This window comes from Phyllobates terribilis, unplaced genomic scaffold (assembly GCF_046119375.1).
Source record: "Phyllobates terribilis strain yellow unplaced genomic scaffold, ASM4611937v1 Scaffold_7__3_contigs__length_470593459, whole genome shotgun sequence".
Taxonomy (NCBI): domain Eukaryota; kingdom Metazoa; phylum Chordata; class Amphibia; order Anura; family Dendrobatidae; genus Phyllobates; species Phyllobates terribilis.
The window spans coordinates 135,270,771-135,297,180 of NW_027362767.1; the positions used below are offsets into that span (position 1 = coordinate 135,270,771).

Below are 26,410 nucleotides of genomic sequence, written 5' to 3' on the forward strand. Positions count from 1 at the left end.
AAGAATATAACTACTATAATACTGCCCCCTACGTACAAGAATATAACTACTATAATACTGCTCCTACGTACAAGAATATAACTACTATAATACTGCCCCTATGTACAAGAATATAACTACTATAATACTGCTCCTATGTACAAGAATATAACTACTATAATACTGCTCCTATGTACAAGAATATAACTACTATAATACTGCCCCCTACGTACAAGAACATAACTACTATAATACTGCTCCCTATGTACAAGAATATAACTACTATAATACTGCTCCCTATGTACAAGAATATAACTACTATAATAATGCCCCCTATGTACAAGAATATAACTACTATAATACTGCCCCTATGTACAAGAATATACCTACTATAATACTGCCCCTATGTACAAGAATATACCTACTATAATACTGCTCCTACGTACAGAAATATAACTACTATAATACTGCTCCTACGTACAAGAATATAACTACTATAATACTGCCCCTATGTACAAGAATATAACTACTATAATACTGCTCCTATGTATAAGAATATAACTACTATAATACTGCCCCTATGTACAAGAATATAACTACTATAATACTGCTCCTATGTACAAGAATATAACTACTATAATACTGCTCCTATGTACAGGAATATAACTACTATAATACTGCTCCCTATGTACAAGAATATAACTACTATAATACTGCCCCTATGTACAAGAATATAACTACTATAATACTGCCCCTATGTACAAGAATATAACTACTATAATACTGCTCCTATGTACAGAAATATAACTACTATAATACTGCTCCTATGTACAAGATCATAACTACTATAATACTGCTCTTATGTACAAGAATATAACTACTATAATAGTGCCCCTATGTACAAGAATATAGCTACTATAATACTGCCCCTATGTACAAGAATATAGCTACTATAATACTGCCCCTATGTACAAGAATATAACTACTATAATACTGCCCCTATGTACAAGAATATAACTACTATAATACTGCCCCTATGTACAAGAATATAACGACTATAATACTGCTCCTATGTACAAGAATATAACTACTATAATACTGCTCCTATGTACAAGAATATAACTACTATAATACTGCCCCTATGTACAAGAATATAACTACTATAATACTGCCCCTACGTACAAGAATATAACTATTATAATACTGCCCCCTACGTACAAGAATATAACTACTATAATACTGCTCCTATGTACAGAAATATAACTACTATAATACTGCTCCTATGTACAAGATCATAACTACTATAATACTGCTCCTATGTACAAGAATATAACTACTATAATACTGCCCCTATGAACAAGAATATACCTACTATAATACTGCCCCTATGTACAAGAATATAACTACTATAATACTGCCCCCTACGTACAAGAATATAATTACTATAATACTGCTCCTATGTACAGAAATATAACTACTATAATACTGCTCCTATGTACAAGATCATAACTACTATAATACTGCTCCTATGTACAAGAATATAACTACTATAATACTGCTCCTATGTACAAGAATATAACTACTATAATACTGCCCCCTATGTACAAGAATATAACTACTATAATACTGCCACTATGTACAGGAATATAACTACTATAATACTGCCCCTATGTACAAGAACAGAACTACTATAATACTGCCCCCTATGTACAAGAATATAACTACTATAATACTGCCCCTATGTACAAGAATATAACTACTATAATACTGCCCCCTATGTACAAGAATATAACTACTATAATACTGCCCCTATGTATAAGAATATAACTAGTATAATACTGCCCCTATGTACAAGAATATAAATACTATAATACTGCTCCTATGTACAAGAATATAACTACTATAATTCTGCCCCCTATAAACAAGAATATATCTACTATAATACTGCCCCTCTGTACAAGAATATAACTACTATAATACTGCCCCTACGTACAAGAATATAACTACTATAATACTGCTCCTATGTACAGGAATATAACTACTATAATACTGCCCCCTACGTACAAGAATATAACTACTATAATACTGCCCCTATGTACAAGAATATAACTACTATAATACTGCCCCCTATGTACAAGAATATAACTACTATAATACTGCCCCTCTGTTCAAGAATATAACTACTATAATACTGCCCCCTACGTACAAGAATATAACTACTATAATACTGCCCCTATGTATAAGAATATAACTACTATAATACTGCTCCTATGTACAAGAATATAACTACTATAATACTGCTACTATGTACAAGAATATAACTACTATAATACTGCACCCTATATACAAGAATATAACTACTATAATACTGCTCCTATGTACAAGAATATAACTACTATAATACTGCCGCTATGTACAAGAATATAACTACTATAATACTGCCCCCTACGTACAAGAATATAACTACTATAATACTGCCCCCTATATATAAGAATATAACTACTATAATACTGCTCCTATGTACAAGAATATAACTACTATAATACTGCCCCCTATGTACAAGAATATAACTACTATAATACTGCCCTCTATGTACAAGAATATAACTACTATAATACTTCCGCCTATGTACAAGAATATAACTACTATAATATTGCTCCTATGTAGAAGAATATAACTACTATAATACTGCTCCTATGTACAAGAATATAACTACTATAATACTGCCCCTACGTACAAGAATATAACTACTATAATACTGCTCCTATGTACAGGAATATAACTACTATAATACTGCCCCCTACGTACAAGAATATAACTACTATAATACTGCCCCTATGTACAAGAATATAACTACTATAATACTGCCCCCTATGTACAAGAATATAACTACTATAATACTGCCCCTCTGTACAAGAATATAACTACTATAATACTGCCCCCTACGTACAAGAATATAACTACTATAATACTGCCCCTATGTATAAGAATATAACTACTATAATACTGCTCCTTTGTTCAAGAATATAACTACTATAATACTGCTACTATGTACAAGAATATAACTACTATAATACTGCACCCTATATACAAGAATATAACTACTATAATACTGCTCCTATGTACAAGAATATAACTACTATAATACTGCCGCTATGTACAAGAATATAACTACTATAATACTGCTCCTATGTACAAGAATATAACTACTATAATACTGCCCCCTATATATAAGAATATAACTACTATAATACTTCTCCTATGTACAAGAATATAACTACTATAATACTGCCGCTATGTACAAGAATATAACTACTATAATACTGCCCCCTAAGTACAAGAATATAACTACTATAATACTGCCCCCTATATATAAGAATATAACTACTATAATACTTCTCCTATGTACAAGAATATAACTACTATAATACTGCCACCTATGTACAAGAATATAACTACTATAATACTGCCCTCTATGTACAAGAATATAACTACTATAATACTTCCGCCTATGTACAAGAATATAACTACTATAATATTGCTCCTATGTACAAGAATATAACTACTATAATACTGCTCCTATATACAAGAATATAACTACTATAATACTGCTCCTATGTACAAGAATATAACTACTATAATACTGCCTCCTATGTACAAGAATATAACTACTATAATACTGCACCCCTATGTACAAGAATATAACTACTATAATATTGCCCGCTATGTACAGGAATATAACTACTATAATACTGACCCCTATGTTCAAGAATATAACTACTATAATACTGTTCCCTATGTACAAGAATATAACTACTATAATACTGCTCCCTATGTATAAGAATATGACTACTATAATACTGCCCCCTATGTACAAGAATATTACTACTATAATACTGCCCCCTACGTACAAGAATATAACTACTATAATACTGTTCCTATGTACAAGAATATAACCACTATAATACTGACCCCTATGTACAAGAATATAACTACTATAATACTGCTCCTATGTACAAGAATATAACTACTATAATACTGCTCCCTATGTACAAGAATATAACTACTATAATACTGCCCCCTATGTACAAGAATATAACTACTATAATACTGCCCCCTATGTACAAGAATATAACTACTATAATACTGCCCCCTATGTACAAGAATATAACTACTATAATACTGCCCCTATGCACAAGAATATAACTACTATAATACTGCCCCCTATGTACAAGAATATAACTACTATAATACTGTCCCTATGTACAAGAATATAACTACTATAATACTGCCCTTATGTACAAGAATATAACTACTATAATACTGCCCCCTATGTACAAGAATATAACTACTATAATACTGCTCCTATGTACAAGAATATAACTACTATAATACTGCTCCTACGTACACGAATATAACTACTATAATACTGCTCCTATGTACAAGAATATAACTACTATAATACTGCCCCCTATGTACAAGAATATAACTACTATAATACTGCTCCTATGTACAAGAATATAACTACTATAATACTGCTCCTACGTACACGAATATAACTACTATAATACCGCTCTTGTGCATATCCAGTAATGAATACAGACAGGTCACATTAGTTTATCTTATTTAATACTGTATGCGGATAATACACCCCCTCCCACCTGCTCCTTCTGTATATGGCAGGAGACCCTGTATATACAGTGTTGGGAGGAGTCCCAGAGTCTGTCACTATATACAGGTCTGTTGTAGATGGGTCATGTCGAAAAATATAGGTTATGTTTCGGACCGGTGGTACAACGCTCCGCTATATGGATGACGTCCGCCATGTTTTTGGTGTCTCTCTGCTTAGGTTTCGGAGGAAATCACTTTAATTGTGGTGAATACGCCAAGATACACTCCCTAATCTTCTAGTGCCAGTAGAGGGCGCCCACCATCTCATGGGCATGAGTAAGACCACCCATGCCGGAGGACCCCAATGTGGCCGCCCTCACAAGGTGCTCTCCAGGGTGTTGTAGTTGTCTTTGAAGTTCTTTAGCTCCAGGAAGTGTTTGGGTCTCTTGCTCTTTTGGCTGGAGGGCAGGTAGGTCACCTGGATGGTGGGGGTCCCGGCGGTCTCAGGAGATGCGGTCAGGTCTTTAACGGCAGAATGGCGATGCCTGTGGCTTCCGGCCTCCCTGGTCTGAACACTGGTGTAGAAAGAGAAAACAGGGGTGAATAATCCCGCCCGATGGTGCACACTGCGACGCCGCATGTGACAAGGAAACTTACAATGCAGATAACTCCGCCAACGCCTCCATGAACTTCTCGTGCTCCAGCCTCCCGTACACCTGCAAGACACAATGAATATGAAGCAGTCACGCCATGGCGGTGGTCCGGGTGCTGTCTGTGGGAATCCCTCCTAAAGTGACCATTTACCCCCTTCGCAATCTGTTGGTAGCCATCTTTTATGGGTGAGCTCAGCTCCTGAGTCAGCCCCATACGTAATTTGTCGTGGAGGGGTTATAGCGTCCCCTATTACCAGGAGACATAACTGAAGTAGTGTCCATTGGGGGGGAAGCTCTTACCCCGGTGCCGTACCGCGCGGAGTCGTAGCCCTCTGTCAGGGCGTCCAGTAATGTCTTCCGCACCCCTTTGAAGGGCGAGCTGGCGTTGGTCATTTCCAGCAGGTAGGCCTGAAAGTTCTTCCCCACCGAAGATTTGGGGAATTTTCCATTCTCCTGGAAGGGGATGTCTGCAAGAAGGAAGGATGGAGAGATGATGAGGGGACGGCGCCACCAAGAGAAGGACGCCCCTCATCGGTAATACTGGAAGCCGCTGCAATCACGGCTGCAGCACACATCTCTCTGCCAGCTCTCATACACAGTAACAGCCCCTCAGCTGTGCGAGTGGGAGTCCCCCCACCACGGCGCATCGCAGCTCAGGGCTGCATGGCGCCGCTTCTCTCTAATAAATCACTAGGAGGACAGTTACCCGATTCTTTCACAGCATCCAGCGTCTTCATCCTGAACAGGTAGTTGTAGCCGCCTGGAAGACACAGACACGGAGAGTTACAGGAAGGTCCGATGGGAGGAGCAGGGGCCCAACATGGTGGCAGAGCTGGCACCAACCCTCACCTGGAGAACCCAGCTGTAGCATTCGCTCGTCCCCCTCCGCCAGGAGCCGCGGCTCAAACCTTATGTCCTGCACCTTAGAGAGACGGTTATCGATCTCCTCCCGCAGGTCCTGCAGGAAAAGAGCAGAAACATGGCAGAGAGATTAGAGTGGAGCGCCAGTCCCCCGATTGGAAAAAGGAGCGCCAGTCCCCCGACTGGAAAAAGGAGAAGGGAGCGCCCCCCAACTGGAAAAAGGAGAAGGGATGGGAAAGGTGAGCACACCCAACTAACTACAACGTTTAGACTGTTTACCTTGGGTGCATTGTGCCCTACAGGCACGTGGGGGCCACGACGAGACTTCATTGCGAAACGCATTATCTGTCTCTTCACGAAGATGAAAAGGAGAACGAACACCTGCAAAAAGCAAAGGGTTAAATAAGACAGTGACCTGGCAGTAATCCAGAACCCTGGTAACAGCTCAGCATCCAAGCAGCCAGGTGGCCCCTACACATTTATTGTCCCCTCTGCAAGGCTCCCCCACTCCTTCGCCCACTCTCCCCCCGACACATCCTGCTCCCTCGCCCCCCGACACATCCTGCTCCCACGCCCCCCCGACACATCCTGCTCCCTCGCCCTCTCTCCCCCCGACACATCCTGCTCCCTCGCCCTCTCTCCCCCCGACACATCCTGCTCCCTCGCCCTCTCTCCCCCCGACACATCCTGCTCCCTCGCCCTCTCTCCCCCCGACACATCCTGCTCCCTCGCCCTCTCTCCCCCCGACACATCCTGCTCCCTCGCCCTCTCTCCCCCCGACACATCCTGCTCCCTCGCCCTCTCTCCCCCCGACACATCCTGCTCCCTCGCCCTCTCTCCCCCCGACACATCCTGCTCCCTCGCCCTCTCTCCCCCGACACATCCTGCTCCCTCGCCCTCTCTCCCCCGACACATCCTGCTCCCTCGCCCTCTCTCCCCCCGACACATCCTGCTCCCTCGCCCTCTCTCCCCCCGACACATCCTGCTCCCTCGCCCTCTCTCCCCCGACACATCCTGCTCCCTCGCCCTCTCTCCCCCCGACACATCCTGCTCCCTCGCCCTCTCCCCCACCGACACATCCTGCTCCCTCGCCCTCTCCCCCACCGACACATCCTGCTCCCTCGCCCTCTCCCCCACCGACACATCCTGCTCCCTCGCCCACTCTCCCCCCGACACATCATGCTCCCTCGCCCACTCTCCCCCCGACACATCCTGCTCCCTCGCCCACTCTCCCCCCGACACATCCTGCTCCCTCGCCCACTCTCCCCCCGACACATCCTGCTCCCTCGCCCACTCTCCTCCCGACACATCCTGCTCCCTCGCCCACTCTCCCCCCGACACATCCTGCTCCCTCGCCCACTCTCCCACCGACACATCCTGCTCCCTCGCCGACGCTCCACCGACACATCCTGCTCGCTCGCTGTCCTCCCCGTACAGCCCCCTGCTCGCTCGCTGTCCTCCCCGTACAGCCCCCTGCTCGCTGTCCTCCCCGTACAGCCCCCTGCTCGCTCGCTGTCCTCCCCGTACAGCCCCCTGCTCGCTCGCTGTCCTCCACGTACAGCCCCCTGCTCGCTCGCTGTCCTCCCCGTACAGCCCCCTGCTCGCTCGCTGTCCTCCCCGTACAGCCCCCTGCTCGCTCGCTGTCCTCCCCGTACAGCCCCCTGCTCGCTCGCTGTCCTCCCCGTACAGCCCCCTGCTCGCTCGCTGTCCTCACAGTCCCTCCTGCACAGCCCCCCTGCTCGCTTGTTGTCCCCCCTGTACAGTTTCCTGCTCGCTCTCCCACCCACACCGACACATCCTGCTCGCTCGCTGTCCTCCCCGTACAGCCCCCTGCTCGCTGTCCTCCCCGTACAGCCCCCTGCTCGCTCGCTGTCCTCCCCGTACAGCCCCCTGCTCGCTCGCTGTCCTCCACGTACAGCCCCCTGCTCGCTCGCTGTCCTCCCCGTACAGCCCCCTGCTCGCTCGCTGTCCTCCCCGTACAGCCCCCTGCTCGCTCGCTGTCCTCCCCGTACAGCCCCCTGCTCGCTCGCTGTCCTCCCCGTACAGCCCCCTGCTCGCTCGCTGTCCTCCCCGTACAGCCCCCTGCTCGCTCGCTGTCCTCCCCGTACAGCCCCCTGCTCGCTCGCTGTCCTCCCCGTACAGCCCCCTGCTCGCTCGCTGTCCTCCCCGTACAGCCCCCTGCTCGCTCGCTGTCCTCACAGTCCCTCCTGCACAGCCCCCCTGCTCGCTTGTTGTCCCCCCTGTACAGTTTCCTGCTCGCTCTCCCACCCACACAGCCCCCCTGCTCGCTCTCCCACCCACACAGCCCCCCTGCTCGCTTGCTGTCCCATCCGCACAGCTCCCTGCTCGCTCGCTGTCCCATCCGCACAGCCCCCTGCTCGATCGCTGTCCCATCCGCACAGCCCCCTGCTCGCTGCACCATCCGCACAGCCCCCTGCTCGCTCGCTGTCCCCCCTGTACAGCCCCCTGCTCGCTCGCTGTCCCCCCTGTACAGACCCCTGCTCGCTCGCTGTCCCCCCGTACAGTCCCCTGCTCGCTCGCTGTCCCCCCGTACAGCCCCCTGCTTGCTTGCTGCCCCCCCTGTACAGCAGCCTGCTCGCTCGCTATCCCCGCCTGCATGTTCACTGTCCCCCTCGTACAGCCCCCTGCTTGCTCGCTGCCCCCCCGTACAGCCCCCTGCTTGCTCGCTGTCCCCCCTGTACAGCCCCCTGCTTGCTCGCTGCCCCCCCCAGAACAGCCCCTTGCCCACCGTCCCCTCGCACAGTACTCTGTGTGCTCGCCCACCATTCCCTCGCTCAGTCCCCTGCTCGCTCTTCAAATGTCCTCCAAATAGTCCCCTGCTCGCCCTCCCAGTTCCCCCGCACAGTTCACTGCTCCCACACCCACTGTCCCTCTGCACAGTTCCCTGCTTGCTTGCCCACTGTCACTTAGCACAACACCCTGCCTGCTCGCTGTCCCGTTCGCACAGCCCCCTGCTCGCTCACATTCTTCCCCGCACAGCCCACTGCTCACTCGATGTCCGCCCCGCACAGCCCCCTGCTCGCTCGCAGTCCCACAAGCACAGCCTCCAGCTCGCTGTCCCTTCCGCACAGCCCCCTGCTCGCTGTCCCATCCACACAGCCCTCTGCTCACTGTCCCCCCCTGTACAGCCCTCTGTTCGCTCGCTGTCCCACCTGAACAGCCCCCTGCTCACTCGCTGTCCCACCTGAACAGCCCCCTGCTTGCACGCTGTCCCCCCAGAACAGCCCCCTGCTCCCTAGCTGTACCCTCCTGTACAGCCCCCTGCTCGCTCGCTGTCCCCCCTGTAAGCCCCCTGCTTGCTGTCTCCTCTGTACTGCCACCTGCTCGCATGCTGTTCCACTAGCACAGCCCCCCTGCTCGCTCGCAGTCCCACCCGCACCTTCCCCCTGCTCGAACACTGTCCTATCTGCACATCCCCCTGGTCAATTGCTGTCCCCCACGTAAAGCCCTCTGCTCGCTCGCTGTCCCCGCCGTACAGCCCCTTGCTCGCAGCCCCCCCCCGTACAGCCATCAGCTCGCTCGCTGTCCCCCCCGTACAGCCCCCTGTTCGCTCGCTGTCCTCCCCGTACAGCCCCCTGCTCGCTCGCTGTCCTCCCCGTACAGCCCCCTGCTCGCTGTCCTCCCCGTACAGCCCCCTGCTCGCTCGCTGTCCTCCCCGTACAGCCCCCTGCTCGCTCGCTGTCCCCCCTGTAGTTTCCTGCTCGCTGTCCCTCCTGTACAGCCCCTTGCTCGCTCGCTGTCCCCTCCGCACAGTCCTCCTGCTCGCTCGCACTCCCACCCGCACAGCCCCCCTGCTCGCTCGCTGTCCTCCCCGCACAGCCCCCCTGCTCGCTCGCAGTCCCACCTGCACAGTTTCCTGCTCGTTCTCCCACCCACACAGCCCCCCTGCTCGCTGTCCCATCCGCACAGCCCCCTGCTCGCTTGCTGTCCCATCCGCACAGCCCCCTTCTCGTTGTACCATCCACACAGCCCCCTGCTCGCTCGCTATCCCCCCGTAAGCCCCCTGCTTGCTCGCTGTCCCCCCGTACAGTCCCCTGCTCGCTCGCTGTCCCCCCATACAGCCCCCTGCTCGCTCGCTGTCCCCCCTGTACAGCCTCCTGCTCGCTCGCTGTCCCCCCTGTACAGACCCCTGCTCGCTCGCTGTCCCCCCTGTACAGACCCCTGCTCGCTCGCTGTCCCCCCTGTACAGCCCCCTGCTTGCTCGCTGCCCCCCCTGTACAGCCCCCTGCTCGCTCGCTGCCCCCCTGTACAGCCCCCTGCTCGCTCGCTGCCCCCCTGTACAGCCCCCTGCTTGCTCACTGCCCCCCCCTGTACAGCCCCCTGCTCGCTCGCTGCCCGCCCCCCTGTACAGCCCCCTGCTCGCTCGCTGCCCGCCCCCCTGTACAGCCCCCTGCTCGCTCACTGTCCCCCCGTACAGCCCCCTGCTTGCTCGCTCCCCCCCTGTACAGCCCCCTGCTCGCTCGCTGCCCGCCCCCCTGTACAGCCCCCTGCTCGCTCGCTGCCCGCCCCCCTGTACAGCCCCCTGCTTGCTTGCCAGCCTGCCTTCCTTCCTTCTTGCTGACTGTTTCAAGCTCTCTATGTGCTGACAGTAAAGGATGTGATTAGAGCGCAGGCTCTTGGGTCCACGGTCTGTATAATCCTCTAAGTATGAGGGTTTGGGTGCAGTCAGACGGGAGTGTTGGTGCCCTGGGTTTGGGGCTGCACAGCTCTCCCGCCCCCGTCCTCACCAGGCTGCCGTAGGCCATAATCAGCACCACGTTGACCCCGGACAGCCAGTTACTCCTGTTGTGCTGCGTCTTCACCATCTTTTTTCCTCGTTTTTAATTTTTTCTTCCGCCTTTGTCACGTAACCCCTTCAACCCGCAAAACACGCCCTTGTCATCAGCCACCCAATCACCTCTAAGATCGAGTTGTGGAACGCACAGCCTGTGGAACGCACCCTGGACGCGTGGTGACGCAACGTAGGCGTACGTGAGAGGGGGCGGAGCGGAAGCGCGGTCACGTGGTGTCAGAGCGGAGGAGCCGCAGGTGAGGACGGAGCTTATCTCGTCGCTCGGTGGGAGGGGGTTAATATAACGTCGATGTCGGGGGCATAGCGGCTGGAGTTTGGCTGAGAGAGCGACCAGGGTGGCGGCTAGAGAGCGCACTGAGCATCCGCGGCAACTCCCGCGCTGCGGCCTGTTAGGCCGGGTGAAGCCTCGGTCTGTAGTAGCAGCGGTTGCCGTCTGCGTCGCTCTCCAGCCGGTGACCCTTGTGTCCGGTTTCTCGGTCTTTTCTTCAGACTCCTTATTGGATGAGACTAGTCCTCGGTAACATCTCCTGGCAGTGACGGGGCTGTAAGCACGGGCTGCTGGGACTTCTTTTTCTAACACCAATGTACTCTGTCCTCCTCGGAGTCTACTGTGAGGACCCACCCTGTACTCTGACTCCCTCAGAGTTTGCGTTAAGGACCCCCCCCTACTCTGTCCCCCTCGGAGTCAGCGGTGAGGACCCCAACCCACCCCCGTACTCTGTCCCCCTCGGAGTCAGCGGTGAGGACCCCAACCCACCCCCGTACTCTGTCCCCCTCGGAGTCAGCGGTGAGGACCCCAACCCACCCCCGTACTCTGTCCCCCTCGGAGTCAGCGGTGAGGACCCCAACCCACCCCCGTACTCTGTCCCCCTCGGAGTCAGCGGTGAGGACCCCAACCCACCCCCGTACTCTGTCCCCCTCGGAGTCAGCGGTGAGGACCCCAACCCACCCCCGTACTCTGTCCCCCTCGGAGTCAGCGGTGAGGACCCCAGCCCACCCCCGTACTCTGTCCCCCTCGGAGTCAGCGGTGAGGACCCCAGCCCACCCCCGTACTCTGTCCCCCTCGGAGTCAGCGGTGAGGACCCCAGCCCACCCCCGTACTCTGTCCCCCTCGGAGTCAGCGGTGAGGACCCCAGCCCACCCCCGTACTCTGTCCCCCTCGGAGTCAGCGGTGAGGACCCCAGCCCACCCCCGTACTCTGTCCCCCTCGGAGTCAGCGGTGAGGACCCCAGCCCACCCCCGTACTCTGTCCCCCTCGGAGTCAGCGGTGAGGACCCCAGCCCACCCCCGTACTCTGTCCCCCTCGGAGTCAGCGGTGAGGACCCCAGCCCACCCCCGTACTCTGTCCCCCTCGGAGTCAGCGGTGAGGACCCCAGCCCACCCCCGTACTCTGTCCCCCTCGGAGTCAGCGGTGAGGACCCCAACCCACCCCCGTACTCTGTCCCCCTCGGAGTCAGCGGTGAGGACCCCAACCCACCCCCGTACTCTGTCCCCCTCGGAGTCAGCGGTGAGGACCCCAACCCACCCCCGTACTCTGTCCCCCTCGGAGTCAGCGGTGAGGACCCCAACCCACCCCCGTACTCTGTCCCCCTCGGAGTCAGCGGTGAGGACCCCAACCCACCCCCGTACTCTGTCCCCCTCGGAGTCAGCGGTGAGGACCCCAACCCACCCCCGTACTCTGTCCCCCTCGGAGTCAGCGGTGAGGACCCCAACCCACCCCCGTACTCTGTCCCCCTCGGGGTCAGCGGTGAGGACCCCAACCCACCCCCGTACTCTGTCCCCCTCGGGGTCAGCGGTGAGGACCTCAACCCCCCCCCCCCCCTCCCCCACACTCTTTCCCCCTCGGAGTCAGCGGTGAGGACCCCCCCGCCCCACACTTTCCCCCTCGGAGTCAGCGGTGAGGACCCCCTGCCCCGTACTCTTTCCCCCTCGGAGTCAGCGGTGAGGACCCCCCCCCCCCCCCGCCCCCGTGCTCTTTCCCCCTCGGAGTCAGCGGTGAGGACCCCGCCCCCGTGCTCTTTCCCCCTCGGAGTCAGCGGTGAGGACCGCCCCCGTGCTCTTTCCCCCTCGGAGTCAGCGGTGAGGACCCCCACCCCCGTACTCTGTCCCATCGGAGTCAGCGGTGAGGACCCCAACCCACCCCCGTACTCTGTCCCCTTCGGAGTCAGCGGTGAGGACCCCAACCCACCCCCGTACTCTGTCCCCCTCGGGGTCAGCGGTGAGGACCCCAACCCACCCCCGTACTCTGTCCCCCTCGGGGTCAGCGGTGAGGACCCCAACCCACCCCCGTACTCTGTCCCCCTCGGGGTCAGCGGTGAGAACCCCCCCCCCTCCCCCACACTCTTTCCCCCTCGGAGTCAGCGGTGAGGACCCCCCGCCCCGTGCTCTTTCCCCCTCGGAGTCAGCGGTGAGGACCCCCCGCCCCCGTGCTCTTTCCCCCTCGGAGTCAGCGGTGAGGACCCCCCCCCGCCCCCGTGCTCTTTCCCCCTCGGAGTCAGCGGTGAGGACCCCCCCGCCCCCGTGCTCTTTCCACCTCGGAGTCAGCGGTGAGGACCCCCCCCGCCCCCGTGCTCTTTCCCCCTCGGAGTCAGCGGTGAGGACCCCCCCCCGCCCCCGTGCTCTTTCCCCCTCGGAGTCAGCGGTGAGGACCCCCCCCCCCCCCGCCCCCGTGCTCTTTCCCCCTCGGAGTCAGCGGTGAGGACCCCCCCCGCCCCCGTGCTCTTTCCCCCTCGGAGTCAGCGGTGAGGACCCCCCCGCCCCCGTGCTCTTTCCCCCTCGGAGTCAGCGGTGAGGACCCCCCCGCCCCCGTGCTCTTTCCCCCTCGGAGTCAGCGGTGAGGACCCCCCGCCCCCGTACTCTGTCCCCCTCGGGGTCAGCGGTGCGGACCCCAACCCACCCCCGTACTCTGTCCCCCTCGGAGTCAGCGGTGAGGACCCCAACCCACCCCCGTACTCTGTCCCCTCGGAGTCAGCGGTGATGACCCCAACCCACCCCCGTACTCTGTCCCCTTCGGAGTCAGCGGTGAGAACCCCAACCCACCCCCGTACTCTGTCCCCCTCGGGGTCAGCGGTGAGGACCCCAACCCACCCTCGTACTCTGTCCCCCTCGGGGTCAGCGGTGAGGACACCCCCCCCCCCCCCTCCGCCCCCGTGCTCTTTCCCCCTCGGAGTCAGCGGTGAGGACCCCCCCCCCGCCCCCGTGCTCTTTCCCCCTCGGAGTCAGCGGTGAGGACCCCCCCACCCCCGTGCTCTTTCCCCCTCGGAGTCAGCGGTGAGGACCCCAACCCACCCCCGTACTCTGTCCCCCTCGGAGTCAGCGGTGAGGACCCCAGCCCACCCCCGTACTCTGTCCCCCTCGGAGTCAGCGGTGAGGACCCCAACCCACCCCCGTACTCTGTCCCCCTCGGAGTCAGCGGTGAGGACCCCAGCCCACCCCCGTACTCTGTCCCCCTCGGAGTCAGCGGTGAGGACCCCCCCGCCCCCGTGCTCTTTCCCCCTCGGAGTCGGCGGTGAGGACCCCCCCCGCCCCCGTGCTCTTTCCCCCTCGGAGTCGGCGGTGAGGACCCCCCCCGCCCCCGTGCTCTTTCCCCCTCGGAGTCGGCGGTGAGGACCCCCCCGCCCCCGTGCTCTTTCCCCCTCGGAGTCGGCGGTGAGGACCCCCCCGCCCCCGTGCTCTTTCCCCCTCGGAGTCGGCGGTGAGGACCCCCCCGCCCCCGTGCTCTTTCCCCCTCGGAGTCGGCGGTGAGGACCCCCCCGCCCCCGTGCTCTTTCCCCCTCGGAGTCGGCGGTGAGGAGCCCCCAACCCTGTACTGTGTCTTCTCGGGTTCTGCGGTGAGGATCCCCCCCCTGTACTGTGTCCTCTCGGGGTCTGTGATGAGGATCCCCCCCCTTCCTGTACTGTGTCCTCTCTGGGTCTGCGGTGAGGATCCCCCCTCCCCCCCCAACCGTGTACTGTGACCCCTCGGGTCTGCGGTGAGGAGCCCCCAACCCTGTACTGTGTCCCCTCGAGGTCTGTGATGAGGACCCCCCTACTGTACTGTGTCCCCTCGGGGTTTGTGGTGAGGAACCCCCCCGTACTGTGTCCCCTCGGGTTTGTGGTGTGGTGAGGACCCCCCCCCCTGCACTGTGTCCCCTCGGGGTCAGTGGTGAGGACCCCCCCTGCACTGTGTCCCCTTGGGGTCAGTGGTGAGGACCCCCATTGTACTGTGTCCCCTCGGGGTCTGCTGTGAGGATCCCCCCCCCGTACTGTGTCCTCTCTGGGTCTGCGGTGAGGATTCCCCCCCGTACTGTGTCCCCTCGGGGTCTGCGGTGAGGAACCCCCCACCCTGTACTGCTGTACTGTGTCCCCTCGAGGTCTGCGGTGAGGACCCCCCCCCCTTCTGTAATGTGTCCCCTCGGGGTCTGCGGTGAGGACCCCCCTTCTGTAATGTGTCCCCTCGGGGTCTGCGGTGAGGACCCCCCTTCTGTAATGTGTCCCCTCGGGGTCTGCGGTGAGGACCCCCCTTCTGTAATGTGTCCCCCTCGGGGTCTGTGGTGAGGACCCCCCCCTCTGTAATGTGTCCCCTCGGGGTCTGCGGTGAGGACCCCCCCCCCCCCCTGTAATGTGTCCCCTCGAGGTCTGCGGTGAGGACCCCCCCCCCCCCTGTACGGTGTCCCCTCGGGGTCTGCGGTGAGGACCCCCCCCCCCCCCCTGTACGGTGTCCCCTCGGGGTCTGCGGTGAGGACCCCCCCCTGTACTGTGTCCCCTCGGGGTCTGCGGTGAGGACCCCCCCACCCCTGTACTGTGTCCCCTCGGGGTCTGCGGTGAGGACCCCCCCACCCCTGTACTGTGTCCCCTCGGGGTCTGCGGTGAGGACCCCACCCCTGTACTGTGTCCCCTCGGGGTCTGCGGTGAGGACCCCACCCCTGTACTGTGTCCCCTCGGGGTCTGCGGTGAGGACCCCACCCCTGTACTGTGTCCCCTCGGCGTCTGCGTTGAGGACCCCCACTCGATAGGATACAGTGACAGGAGAAGCAGCTCCTTATATAGCGACACGTCCGACTCTTGTCCTGCAGCTGTTGTCACACGTCACATTAGGCGGCCCGTGGTGCGGGGGACACCAGGTGACGTGAGGCTTATCCCACTCATGTCAGCGTCCTCTGCGTGACATGTCACGTGACAGACAGTATTTTGTTGGCGTGGTTTATTTTCTCTTTTTCATCAGTTGCTATACAGCAGTGGCCACAGTGATCCTCTGGGCTGTCATGTGGCCTCACCAATACTCTGCTCTCTATCAATGCAGCGTCTGCACCTGACGTAGGACTTGGGTCCTGCCGGGGGCGCCCCCAGCCCACCTCGGGCCTGGTTCAGGAAGGAGTGGGTGTGCACCTGGTATATGGGGCCATACTAGAAGCGCAACTCTGGGGTATACAGGATAAGTGAAATATAGTTCTACTGGCCTTTTCGGGGTTAACCTTCTCCTGTCCGCTTCCTCTGCAGAGCTGTAACTTGTAAATACTGTTATTTGTATATACTGTAAATGATGACCTCGGTGGCTACGACACGCACCCGGGGGACCTGGGAACAGACACAGAACCAGACGCAGCACAAGCAAAGGCCTCAGGTACAGGTGGTCCCCCAGGGGCGGCATCCTCTCTCACACGGGCCTTATCCCACTGACAATACTATATCTCCTCCCTCCATCTAGGCCACCGCAGAGCAGATCCGACTGGCACAGATGATCTCGGACCAGAATGACGCCGACTTTGAGGAAGAAGTAAAACAGGTGAGTGTGTGGCCAGAGCTGCGGGTTTGTTACAGCATGTCCGACAGCGGCGCTGACCTCTCCTCACCCTGTGGTTTGGTGTCATGAATCCCTGGTGCAGCCCATTCAATGGGTGCCGCCTTTGCCCCTCGGTTCACCTCTGTCTTTCTCTCCTCAGCTGATCGACATCACAGGAAAGAACCAGGACGAGTGTGTGATCGCTCTTCACGACTGCAATGGTGACCTGAACCGCGCCATCAACGTCCTGCTGGAGGGAAACCCCGACATGGTGAGCAATGTGTGAGAGACGCGTCTGCAGTGACGGCCACTCTAGCTGTACCCCTGATATGATGTGTTCTTCCCCCCCACAGCACTCCTGGGAGATGGTGGGTAAAAAGAAAGGAGTGTCCGGACAGAAGGAGACAGGGCAGGCCGAACAGAGCGAGGAGACACGAGAGAACCGAGACAGAGAGCGCGACTTCAGCCGCAGGCGTGGAGGGGTACCACGGAGAGGGCGAGGTGGGAGCCGTGGCAGAGAGTGTGAGTGACGGGAACTAACCAAGTGCCTGCTTCTGCCCGTCAGTCTGTGTCCTGCCGTCTGACCACATCTTTCTCCCCCTGCAGTCCGGGCACAGGAGAATGGTTTGGAAGGTGGCAAATCTGGCGGCTCTTCGGGCAGAGGCACAGAGAGAGGGCGCCGAGGTCGTGGCCGGGGCAGAGGTGCGTGCCCATGTCCTCAGGACCCGCGGGTGACTGACAGGCAGCTCCGCCGGGCTCTAATGCTGCTCTTTTTCTTTCCTGTTAGGAGGATCAGGAAGAAGAGGCGGCCGCTTCTCCGCGCAGGGCATGGGGTACGTGTGCCCGGACATTGGTTCTCCTTGTGGGATTCATGATCCATCCTTTGATTATTTCGGACCCTTTCTTCCAGGACCTTTAACCCCGCGGACTATGCCGAGCCCTCCAGTACCGAGGACAACTATGGGAACAGCAGCACTTGGAATAACGCCACCAGCTTCGAGCCGGATGACGGAACAAGTACGTCCTGCTGCCCTCCGGTCCCTATGCCTCTACCCTGTGACCTCCAGGGGTTGATGCCGCGGCCACATATGAGGGAGGAGGGGTGTGAGGCGATTCGGGGAACCGCTTGCTCTTCAGCACAATCTGATTTGTCTTTGTTTTTTTTTTGTTTTCCCTTTTTGTTTCAGGACTTGATTACATTGGGGGTGAGGGCTCAGATTATCCCCGAAAATTTTCCACTGCTCCTGGTATGATATATCCAGGTGCACTCACTGCCCCGGACAACCTCGTACTTCTGACTGTTGTGTGTTTTATCTCCCTCCTAACCTGTCCCTCCCTGCACGGGGCGGTCCGGGTGTGGAGAGCATGGACTACACCCCTCTGCGAGCTGCCCTCACTGTGTGTGCTGATTCTGGGACTTGCAGTTCGCTCTGGACAAACGACTGCCGCTGGTAGTGGCCCCTACGTGGCACGTCCTCTGTCCAGTGGCGCCCTCTGCAGTGCCTGCGGGGGTGACTGGGATCACTGCTGCTCGCAGTACATGACTTCATTAAAGCACTTTGTTTTTTTTTTCTTTTCGCTATGGTAATATAATAGTCTGTTCTCCAGTTACAGCCAAAGCTGCATCCACAGGAAAAAGTGGGGAGACCCTAGACTGAAGTGGTTGGTGGTACAGTAGAGATTTGGGGGATTCTTTCAGGAATGGGAGTAATGAGGGTAATGAACCTCTCTTCAAGACAGTGAAACCAGTAGAATTGTGAGTGCAGCTCTGGGTGTGAGCGGAGAGAAGACTCAATGTGATCAGTCCTCTCTGGCTGTGAATATAGGCTTCTTCCCCGCAACTGACATCGGCGTCGCTGGTGTCTTCTCACTGTGCGGTGTCACTCGGCATCGCTGTTCGCTTCAGGGCGTTAATATTTTTGAAATTCAGACATTGCGTGTGTGCTATTCTGCAAATCCGGGGGGTGGCCGCTGCCGTGATGTGACCAGGGGTGTCTGCCGACCTGTGTAATCCCTCCCGTGTGCTTCTTTACCAGGTGCCTGGAGGACGGCCACAGAGGAGTGGGGGACCGAGGACTGGAACGAGGATGTACGTGGGATTTGCACTTACAGTTCTTCAGCTTTGGAGCTGAACTCTTACAGCAGATGAGTAAGGTCATGGGATTTTTTTTTTTTTTCTTCAGCTTTCTGAAACAAAGATCTTCACAGCATCCAGCGTTTCTTCTGTGCCCCTCGCCTCTGAGAGTGTGACGATCACAGCGGGCCAGAGGTGAGTGCCTGGTGGACCGATGGGGGGTCCCTTATACAGGATATACAGGACGCAGCCTTCATCTGCTCTGCCTCTACAGGATCGACCTGGCAGTTTTACTGGGGAAGAGCCCATCCTCCCTAGAGAACGAGGCCTCCAGTCTGGACCCCGCACAGAACCCCACCTTATCCCAGCCCCTCGTGTTCAGCAACTCCAAGCAGAGCTCCCTGTCCCAGGCCAGTCCTGGCAGCTCCTTCTCTCACCACAGCATGGTAAGTGTCACCGCCTGGTTACTACTGCTTGTATGTATGAGGTCCTTTTTTGACGCAGATCTGGGTGTGACTGGAGCCGATGTCTCTGTAGAGCTGCGCTGTAATTTGGGTAGGCTATTTCTGCTGTTTTGTTTCCATGATTACTATTCTGAGGCGCCGTAGTCTGCTCAATGTACAGGTCTGTGCCGTGCAGCATGCCAGTAGACCCCTTTTGGCTTTGTGTGGCCATTAGGGGGGGACAGCGCATGCAATAAGAACTGTTGCCTGCACCACTGCCTGTCTGCTTCCAGCAGATGATTGTGGGGGGCATCCACAGTATTCCTGTCCGCTCTGTGTGTTGCAGACCCCGTCTTGCTGTCCTGGTAACCGTACCCCTGTTTTGCAGGTCAGCATGCTGAGTAAGGGCTTTGGTGAGGGAGAGCCCAAGGGCGGCACCACCACCGGATCTCAGTTCCTGGAGCAGTTTAAGACTGCACAGGCCCTGGCACATCTTGCCGCTCAGCACACGGACTCCTCTGGCGCCACCACCTGGGACCTGGGCTCCTCGGCACAGACCACCGCCCTGGGGCAGTTTGGTAAGACTTCTCTGTCCTGGTTCTGGGCTCATCTGGGCATGAGGGGACGATTCTCTAAGGGTAATCTCTTCCCACAGATCTGAAGAGCTCGTCAGACCCCTTCACCAAGCACCAGAGCTTTTCCCCAGTCTCCACCATGATGGACGTGTACCTACAGGAGAAGGCGCCCGTCACTAGCGCTCCCTCCGCCATGCCGGTGTGCCCATCCTCCCCTCTGACGGGCAAAACGAACCATCCCCCCCAGATGTCCCCAGTGTCACCCCAAAATCAGTCGGGAAGTCCGCAGCCGGCCCACCATAAGATGAAAGTGCAGAGGAAGAAGACGTCCCTTACGTCAAAGGTAGTTGTGGTCCACGTGTATCTGGCTACATGGCATATACAGGACATGAGACCCCACTACCCAGTATTCCCACATACACCTGGGACCCCCACACACCTGCGTCTTCAGGGCTGTAGTTTTCTCTTTTACATCTCTGGTTTCTCCGCAGATTCCAGCTCTGGCTGTGGAGATGCCGGGAACAGCCGATATGTCTGGGCTCAACCTACAGTTTGGTGCTTTGCAGTTCGGGTCTGAGCCGGTCCTCCCGGAGTACGAGTCCTCTCCGACCACCAATACGACTGTGAGCCAGGCCCAGAGCAGCCTGTACACCAGCCCGGCAAGGTGTGACTTCTCATGTGCCCCAAGGGAGAGGGCGCGCGGCAGTAGTAGACCCTTTACTGCTACCTCTATAGCGGCAAAGGGGGGACGGCTTGTGCAACAGCAGCACAGAGCGCTTGTAGACGACACCACTGACTACTCCCACCATGGTCTGTGGCTCTTCTATATCAGCGAACATATTCTGCTACTGGTGGGGGGTGATGGCCTGTCGTTGGCCAGGGCCTGCCCCTCAGGGAGGCGGGGTGGTGTTTCCTTGTGGTTGGGCTGGGGGCTGCCTCTCTGGAGGTGATGGCCTATCATTGGGCTGGGGCCTGCTCTTCAGGAAGGCTTGGTGTGGTCGGGCTGGGGGCTGCCTCTTGGGAGGTGATGGCCTGTCGCCGGTCCGATGTGGCCCTAACAGACGCCATCTCTTGCAGTGAATCGTCCAGCAGCACGGTTAGCAGTCAGAGCCCCGAGTCTGCGTACCAAGGAAGCGGCATCCAGACCACAACATTTACCTCACAGAGCAGCACTCAGGGCCCCTTATACGAACAGAGGTCCACGCAGACCCGGCGCTACCCCATCTCCACTTCCTCGCCACAGAAGGAGCTCGGCCAGTCCAAGGTGCGTTAAGCTGGGGGTACAGCAGGGAACGTTCTTCACTGCAGCATGACAGTAGACCCTTTTTGGCAGCAATTGTGGCCATCAAGGGGGGACAGCGCATGCAATAGTAAGTGTGCCCCCCACGACTGTCGGTCCAGGGTCTGGGCTGCCCGGTCTGTGTGGGGTCACTACAGCTACCATGATAAGGTGCTGCCTGACCCATCCTTTATGCCACGTATCTTCTCTCCTCGTAGAACGGCTACAGCTCCTCGCAGACATCCGCCATGCAGACTCCTGTATCAGGAGAAGGTATGTCCTCTGTATGTCGGGGTGCGATGGCACCGGACACCCGTAGACCCTTTCAGGCTGTATGTAGCCATAAAGGGGGGACAGTGTGTCATACAGTAATCAGAGCAGTCAGATGAGGTGTCACGTATGTGTGGTGCCTGGGACTGGTCTGTACAGCTATGTTTCTGCATAATGACTTCCTAAATTTCGCCATTTTTGTTTTCCCTCCCAGTTCCATCAGCCCCCACAATTAAAGTTGATTCGTCGTCTGCTTCCAGTATGGTCTCCCTCAGCGACTCTGTGTCTGCGTCCTCGTTACTGACCACCGCTGGACCCCACCAGTCTCCGCTGAGCAACCTGAGCCACACTGAGGAGCTGCAGAACCCGGTGGTCTCGGCTCAACTCAGCAGGTAGTGTGCACTAGAGCAGGGCGTCCTGCGGCCCCCCAGGGACAGCACCACAATAACCACCTCTCCTCCTGTCTCTTACAGTACGTTACCCCCTCAGCACCAGACTCCTGTATCCTCCGCAGTAAGAGCCTCATCGTCCACGCCTTTGGTGAGTAGTAATCTCCTGTGTCCTGCATGTAAGTTGACCCTTCTGGCTGCTGCCCATGGCCGTGAAGGGGGACAGTACATGCTATAGCAGCTGGATCTGCTGCCGTGTGGCCGCCCAAGTGGTGCCCACTGGCCACAGCATCCGTACATCTGTACACATCATATATACCATGCTATGTCTTCCATTACGCACCTGTCTGTTCCTGAGCAGCACACCAGTGTGGAGAGCGACGTTGGCCTACATTCAGTCACCACCTTCTCTGCGGTGCCCAGTACCATCGTCAGCGCTGCGCCAGTGTCCTCCTCCCTCAGCGTCAGCAGCCTCGGCCTTGGCCTCAGCACCAGCTCCGCCATCGCTCCCTCTACGCGAAACTCCATAGCTGCCACATCAGGTACTGCACTCGCCATGGTGCCCTATGCCAGCTTGGGTGCTGAGCCGTGCAATGTTAACCCTTTGTATTTTGCTTCTCACAGGTAAAGCACCTCCAAACTTACCGCCTGGTGTCGCACCGTTGTTACCAAACCCATACATCATGGCTCCCGGTCTGTTACACGCTTATCCCGTAAGTTCTTGTAGGTCTGTGGTGGTTCCTCTACACTGCTGCCGGCATCCTAGAAAACTTCTCCTTCTGGCTTTATATAGCGTGTGATCGCTGCAGCCAATTAGTAGTTACTGACTGTCTGCAGTGGTCGTGTAATAGTTCTTGCTGCGAAAGAAAGCGGAGAAGACCGGTGGGGGTGATGGCTGGTGGTGTGGAGGAGGGGCAGGCATCTTTGCTGCAGTCAACCATTAACGCGCACTCTGTTGTGTTTCCAGCCCCAGGTCTATGGCTATGACGACCTGCAGATGTTACAGACGAGGTTTCCACTGGTGAGTGATGTACGGCGGACCCCCATACTATGCCGGGCCGATCCCTCCACTGCCGGTTACCTGACTGCTCTGCTCTCTGCTTTGTAGGATTATTACAGCATCCCTTTCCCCACGCCCAGCACCGCGCTCACCGGGAGAGATACCAGCCTGACAAGTAACCCCTATTCTGGTAGGTGTACCCATAGTGGGAGTGTGCCTGGCCCCCAGGGCAGCTGCCTCCGTCTTTCAGCGCGGTTGCTGATGATCACCTCCTCTCTCCTTTCAGGTGATCTCTCAAAGTTTGGCCGTGGAGACGCGTCTTCCCCGGCCCCAGCTACCACCTTGGCACAGCCGCAGCAGAGCCAGACGCAGGGTCACCACACCACACAGCAGACATTCCTGAACCCTGCGCTGCCGCCTGGTTACAGCTACACAAGTCTTCCCTACTACACCGGGGTACCGGGTCTGCCAAGCACCTTCCAGTATGGACCCGCCGTATTCCCAGTGAGTGCCCATTTCCGTTAGTAAACGGCGTCACCCAAAGCTGTTTTGGGGAGGGGGAGATGGGAAGCCCCTGAACATAGCACCTTATGCCCACGAGCTGCCCTATATCCCTGTGCTTTGGACATGAAGCCCCTGTATACGGGCAGTGGTGAACTGTCAGAAGTCCTGCGGATTTGGAATGGACACCTGGCCTCGGATGTATTTTAGGGGCAGTCTGCTTTTTGGACGTCTGGACCTCAGTTCTGTGTTTAGCATAGCATTGATTGGAGGGTAGGGTGGACCCAGGTTGTGGTCAGGGCTGGCGTTTCCTATACGGACACCCAGTGGATCGCTGCCTCCGTTCTACCATGCGTTCCCTAATGGAGGGTCTCCGCTCGCCCCCGACCTGCCGACCACTCCAGGCTTGTGATATTTCATCTCTCTGTTGCCTGATTTGTACAAATCTTGATACTTAATAAAAGTATTTTCAATAAAGTGTGGCCCATCTGCTCTTTCCGAGCCGTTCTTTATTGGGGGGGATGAGCAGGCGGATGTGGGGTCCGACACCTGTGACTGTAGGTGACACACGGTGGATGGCGGTGGCTGTGTTCTCCTTCCTGCGCCTCCAGGTACGTCTCGGCGTCCTCCTGCCCTTTGTATGGGCCCCCGTCACTCCCTACAGGAACCCTTTCCTGGACAGCGGGCATGACGCCACGCAGGCAGCCGATGCCGCCTCACCCTCATAGGCTCTGTACCCCTCTTGTCTCCCCTCCAGGTGGCACCTACCACGTCAAAACAGCACGGAGTCAATGTTGGGGTGAATACGTCAGCCGGCGCCTTCCAGCAAGCGCCAAGTTATGGCTCCCACGCCTACAGCACTGGTAAGGAGATGCCACCCGTGTTCTGACAGGCTCCTGGGGGTGAGATGTAGATTCGGGGTGAGCAGTGATTGCCCCCTTCTCCGCACCCCCCTTCCTGCTCTTTTGTGCCTCTGTCCTAACTTTTCCCTGCAGCAGAGCGTCTGCCCCCCGCTGGTGGTCCGAGCAGCAGCAGGTGCTGAGCTGTGGGGTCTCGGTGGTGGCCTCTTGTGTTGTGTGTGACGCGGGGGAGGCATGGGTCGGGGTCACTTCCCATGCTGAGGGCTGTGTCTGTTCGCAGGCTTTGAGGACTTGGGCCAGGTTTCCAGCGTGGGGGATTTCTGTAAGGGTGCATTTAGTGGGGCTTCTGCTGCTCAGAGCAAACCTGCTGCTGCTTGCACCAATGGACCCGGCGCTGGTAAGTGCTCTCCGCTTCTTTGTCCTCTCGCCCGCCCCCGCTTTGCCTATTCCTGTTTCCTCATATAGCAGCCATCTTCTCATCCTCCACTCCCTTATGCCCCAGCTTGCCTCATTCACCCTTCTCTATCCTCATGCATTAACCCTGTACCCGCGGCCTAATTTCAACCTGTCCCAGTTATTTTGGTTTGCCGTGTGCCAGGTATAGAAGGGGTTAATCATGCCTACATATGGGGTAGAGGCGTACGGCCGGACTTGCTCAGCACATGCCCCTCTGCTGTCCCCACAGGCGTGTCTGTTACCTCCAGTAACACCGGTGTGCCGGATATCTCGGGCTCAGTCTATTCCAAGACGCAGGTAGGTGATCAGAGGAGCCACCACTAGAGGGCAGTGTTGCTGTCCCCTGCTGGGAAGGGGACATTTACTTTTAGGAGCCGGATACTCACAGCTTGTGTCCTCTCCTCACAGCAGTCATTCGAGAAGCAGGGATTCCACACCGGGACTCCGGCCACCTCATTTAACTTGCCCTCCGCTCTGGGCAGCGGTGGTCCTATGAACCCGGCCACGGCGGCGGCGTATCCCCCGGCTCCATTCATGCACATTCTGGCTCCACATCAGCAGCCGCACTCTCAGATTCTGCACCATCACCTCCAGCAGGACGCTCAGGTAACCGGGAGTCACTACCAGCAGAATGGTGAGCGCAGCTCTGGAGTATGCAGGATCACTCATGTACACAGTGACTGCACCAGCAGAAGGGCGAGCACAGCTCTGGGGTAAAAGGCTACGTTCCCACAATAGGCTTTCTGTGCGTTTTTGACTCTTCGTGTTTTTCCTGTGTCAGGAATCCAGCGTCTTCCAGTTCTATTAAAGTGGATGGGATTTATAGCAACCTCCTGCCCGCTGTGCTTTTCTTTAACGCTGTGTAAACTCCCTGTGGTGCGTTTCAAATCCGCAGCAGGTCCGTTTCTCTTGCGGGTACGCGGAGTTCTCTGCGGAATTTCCAATAGACTTACATTAGATGTGTAAATTCCATAGGTAAAAAACGCAAATGCATTGTGTGTTTCCGCTGCGGAAATGAATCAAAAACGCATGTAATCCACACTGATGTATGTCTATAAAGTTTTGTTAAAAAAAATACATGAAGTATCAAAAACAAAGCAGCTTTATTTACAGCAAGACAGACCAGAGACGACAAAAATGTGATAAAAATGCAACGCAAAAACACAAGTAATCTAATTTAAATAAACGTTGAAATTCTGCAACATCAAAAACTCACCAAAAGCTGATTGTGGGAACATAGTCTTACAGAGGAAGTAACTCGAGATCGCATAGACTTTGCTCTGTGCATCGGTAGCGGGGGGGGGGGGGGGGGGGGGTCTTTCCCATAATGAGGGGGTCTGAGTTGTTTTTTGCTGTCTTTACAGACTGGCTCCGGACAACGAAACCAAGGCGCCTCCATGCCACAGAAGTCTCAGGCCAGCAAGTCGGCATACAGCAGTTACAGCTGGGGGTCGAACTGAGCTGCAGATCTTATAATCGCCCTCCCCCCGACCGACCTACAGGATCAGCACACGAGACCTCTGCGTCCTCTGCAGCCCCTCCATGCTGAGTCTGCCGGCCTCTCCCCTCCCCCGCCCCTCCTTGTATGTAACATAGAATTTGTATTTTCCTTCCAGTTTTCTGCAGTCGATTATAAAACGTTTGCTATTTTAGGAGGGCGGCCGGTCCTGTTATTTTTCTTATCTCCCCTCCTGTATTTTTTTTTTAACCTCTTCGTGCAGAGGTCAGTGAGGGGCCGCAGCGTGCTGCCACCTCTGTGCCCCTAAGAAGGATCGCTATGAATTCTGCATCGTATGAATCATTAGTTGATGTGTTTTTTTTGTACTGTGTTCTAAATTTAATGGATAAATGTGTCTTGTATATATAAAAGGAAAACACAGCTGCA

The 26,410-nt window shown here is 55.5% G+C and overlaps 2 protein-coding genes across 11 annotated transcripts; one reads left to right on the top strand and one right to left on the bottom strand.

The window, feature by feature from the left end:
• Window positions 1-4,593: 4,593 nt before the first annotated feature.
• CUNH1orf43 (chromosome unknown C1orf43 homolog) lies at window positions 4,594-11,054 on the bottom strand. Its single transcript, XM_073639230.1, has 7 exons — window positions 10,853-11,054; window positions 6,384-6,485; window positions 6,093-6,201; window positions 5,950-6,003; window positions 5,544-5,710; window positions 5,248-5,306; window positions 4,594-5,165 (listed from the first exon to the last, which is right to left on the bottom strand). The coding sequence occupies exons 1-7, from the start codon at window positions 10,928-10,930 to the stop codon at window positions 4,967-4,969; spliced, it is 768 nt and encodes a 255-aa protein (XP_073495331.1). The 5' UTR covers window positions 10,931-11,054; the 3' UTR covers window positions 4,594-4,966.
• Window positions 11,015-26,410, top strand: UBAP2L (ubiquitin associated protein 2 like). Of its 10 annotated transcripts, none has more exons than XM_073639219.1 (29): window positions 11,015-11,153; window positions 16,396-16,519; window positions 16,604-16,681; window positions 16,839-16,949; window positions 17,032-17,200; window positions 17,285-17,380; window positions 17,466-17,511; window positions 17,589-17,695; window positions 17,866-17,925; window positions 18,715-18,767; window positions 18,862-18,947; window positions 19,027-19,198; window positions 19,584-19,773; window positions 19,851-20,113; window positions 20,262-20,434; window positions 20,848-21,034; window positions 21,268-21,322; window positions 21,534-21,711; window positions 21,793-21,859; window positions 22,070-22,250; window positions 22,333-22,421; window positions 22,676-22,729; window positions 22,817-22,898; window positions 22,995-23,212; window positions 23,967-24,072; window positions 24,350-24,466; window positions 24,755-24,822; window positions 24,934-25,131; window positions 25,890-26,410. In XM_073639219.1, exons 2-29 carry the CDS (start codon window positions 16,436-16,438, stop codon window positions 25,983-25,985), a joined length of 3,384 nt encoding a protein of 1,127 aa, XP_073495320.1. In that variant the 5' UTR covers window positions 11,015-11,153; window positions 16,396-16,435; the 3' UTR covers window positions 25,986-26,410. The 10 variants fall into 10 exon arrangements, with proteins under 10 accessions (XP_073495320.1, XP_073495330.1, XP_073495322.1 ...); XM_073639229.1 differs by having other exon boundaries at window positions 24,937-25,131; XM_073639221.1 differs by having other exon boundaries at window positions 17,866-17,883.

Bases quoted from the DNA above. Each gene is read 5' to 3' on its own strand.
- CUNH1orf43 (XM_073639230.1), bottom strand. From the start codon at position 10,930: ATGGTGAAGACGCAGCACAACAGGAGTAACTGGCTGTCCGGGGTCAAC. The intron at 6,486-10,852 runs GTGAGGACGGGG...TGCTTTTTGCAG, and splicing joins TTATGGCCTACGGCAGCCTG to GTGTTCGTTCTCCTTTTCAT. The intron at 6,004-6,092 runs GTGAGGGTTGGT...TGTGTCTTCCAG, and splicing joins GCTACAGCTGGGTTCTCCAG to GCGGCTACAACTACCTGTTC.
- UBAP2L (XM_073639219.1), top strand. From the start codon at position 16,436: ATGATGACCTCGGTGGCTACGACACGCACCCGGGGGACCTGGGAACAG. The intron at 17,512-17,588 runs GTACGTGTGCCC...CCTTTCTTCCAG, and splicing joins TTCTCCGCGCAGGGCATGGG to GACCTTTAACCCCGCGGACT. The intron at 22,730-22,816 runs GTGAGTGATGTA...TCTGCTTTGTAG, and splicing joins TACAGACGAGGTTTCCACTG to GATTATTACAGCATCCCTTT.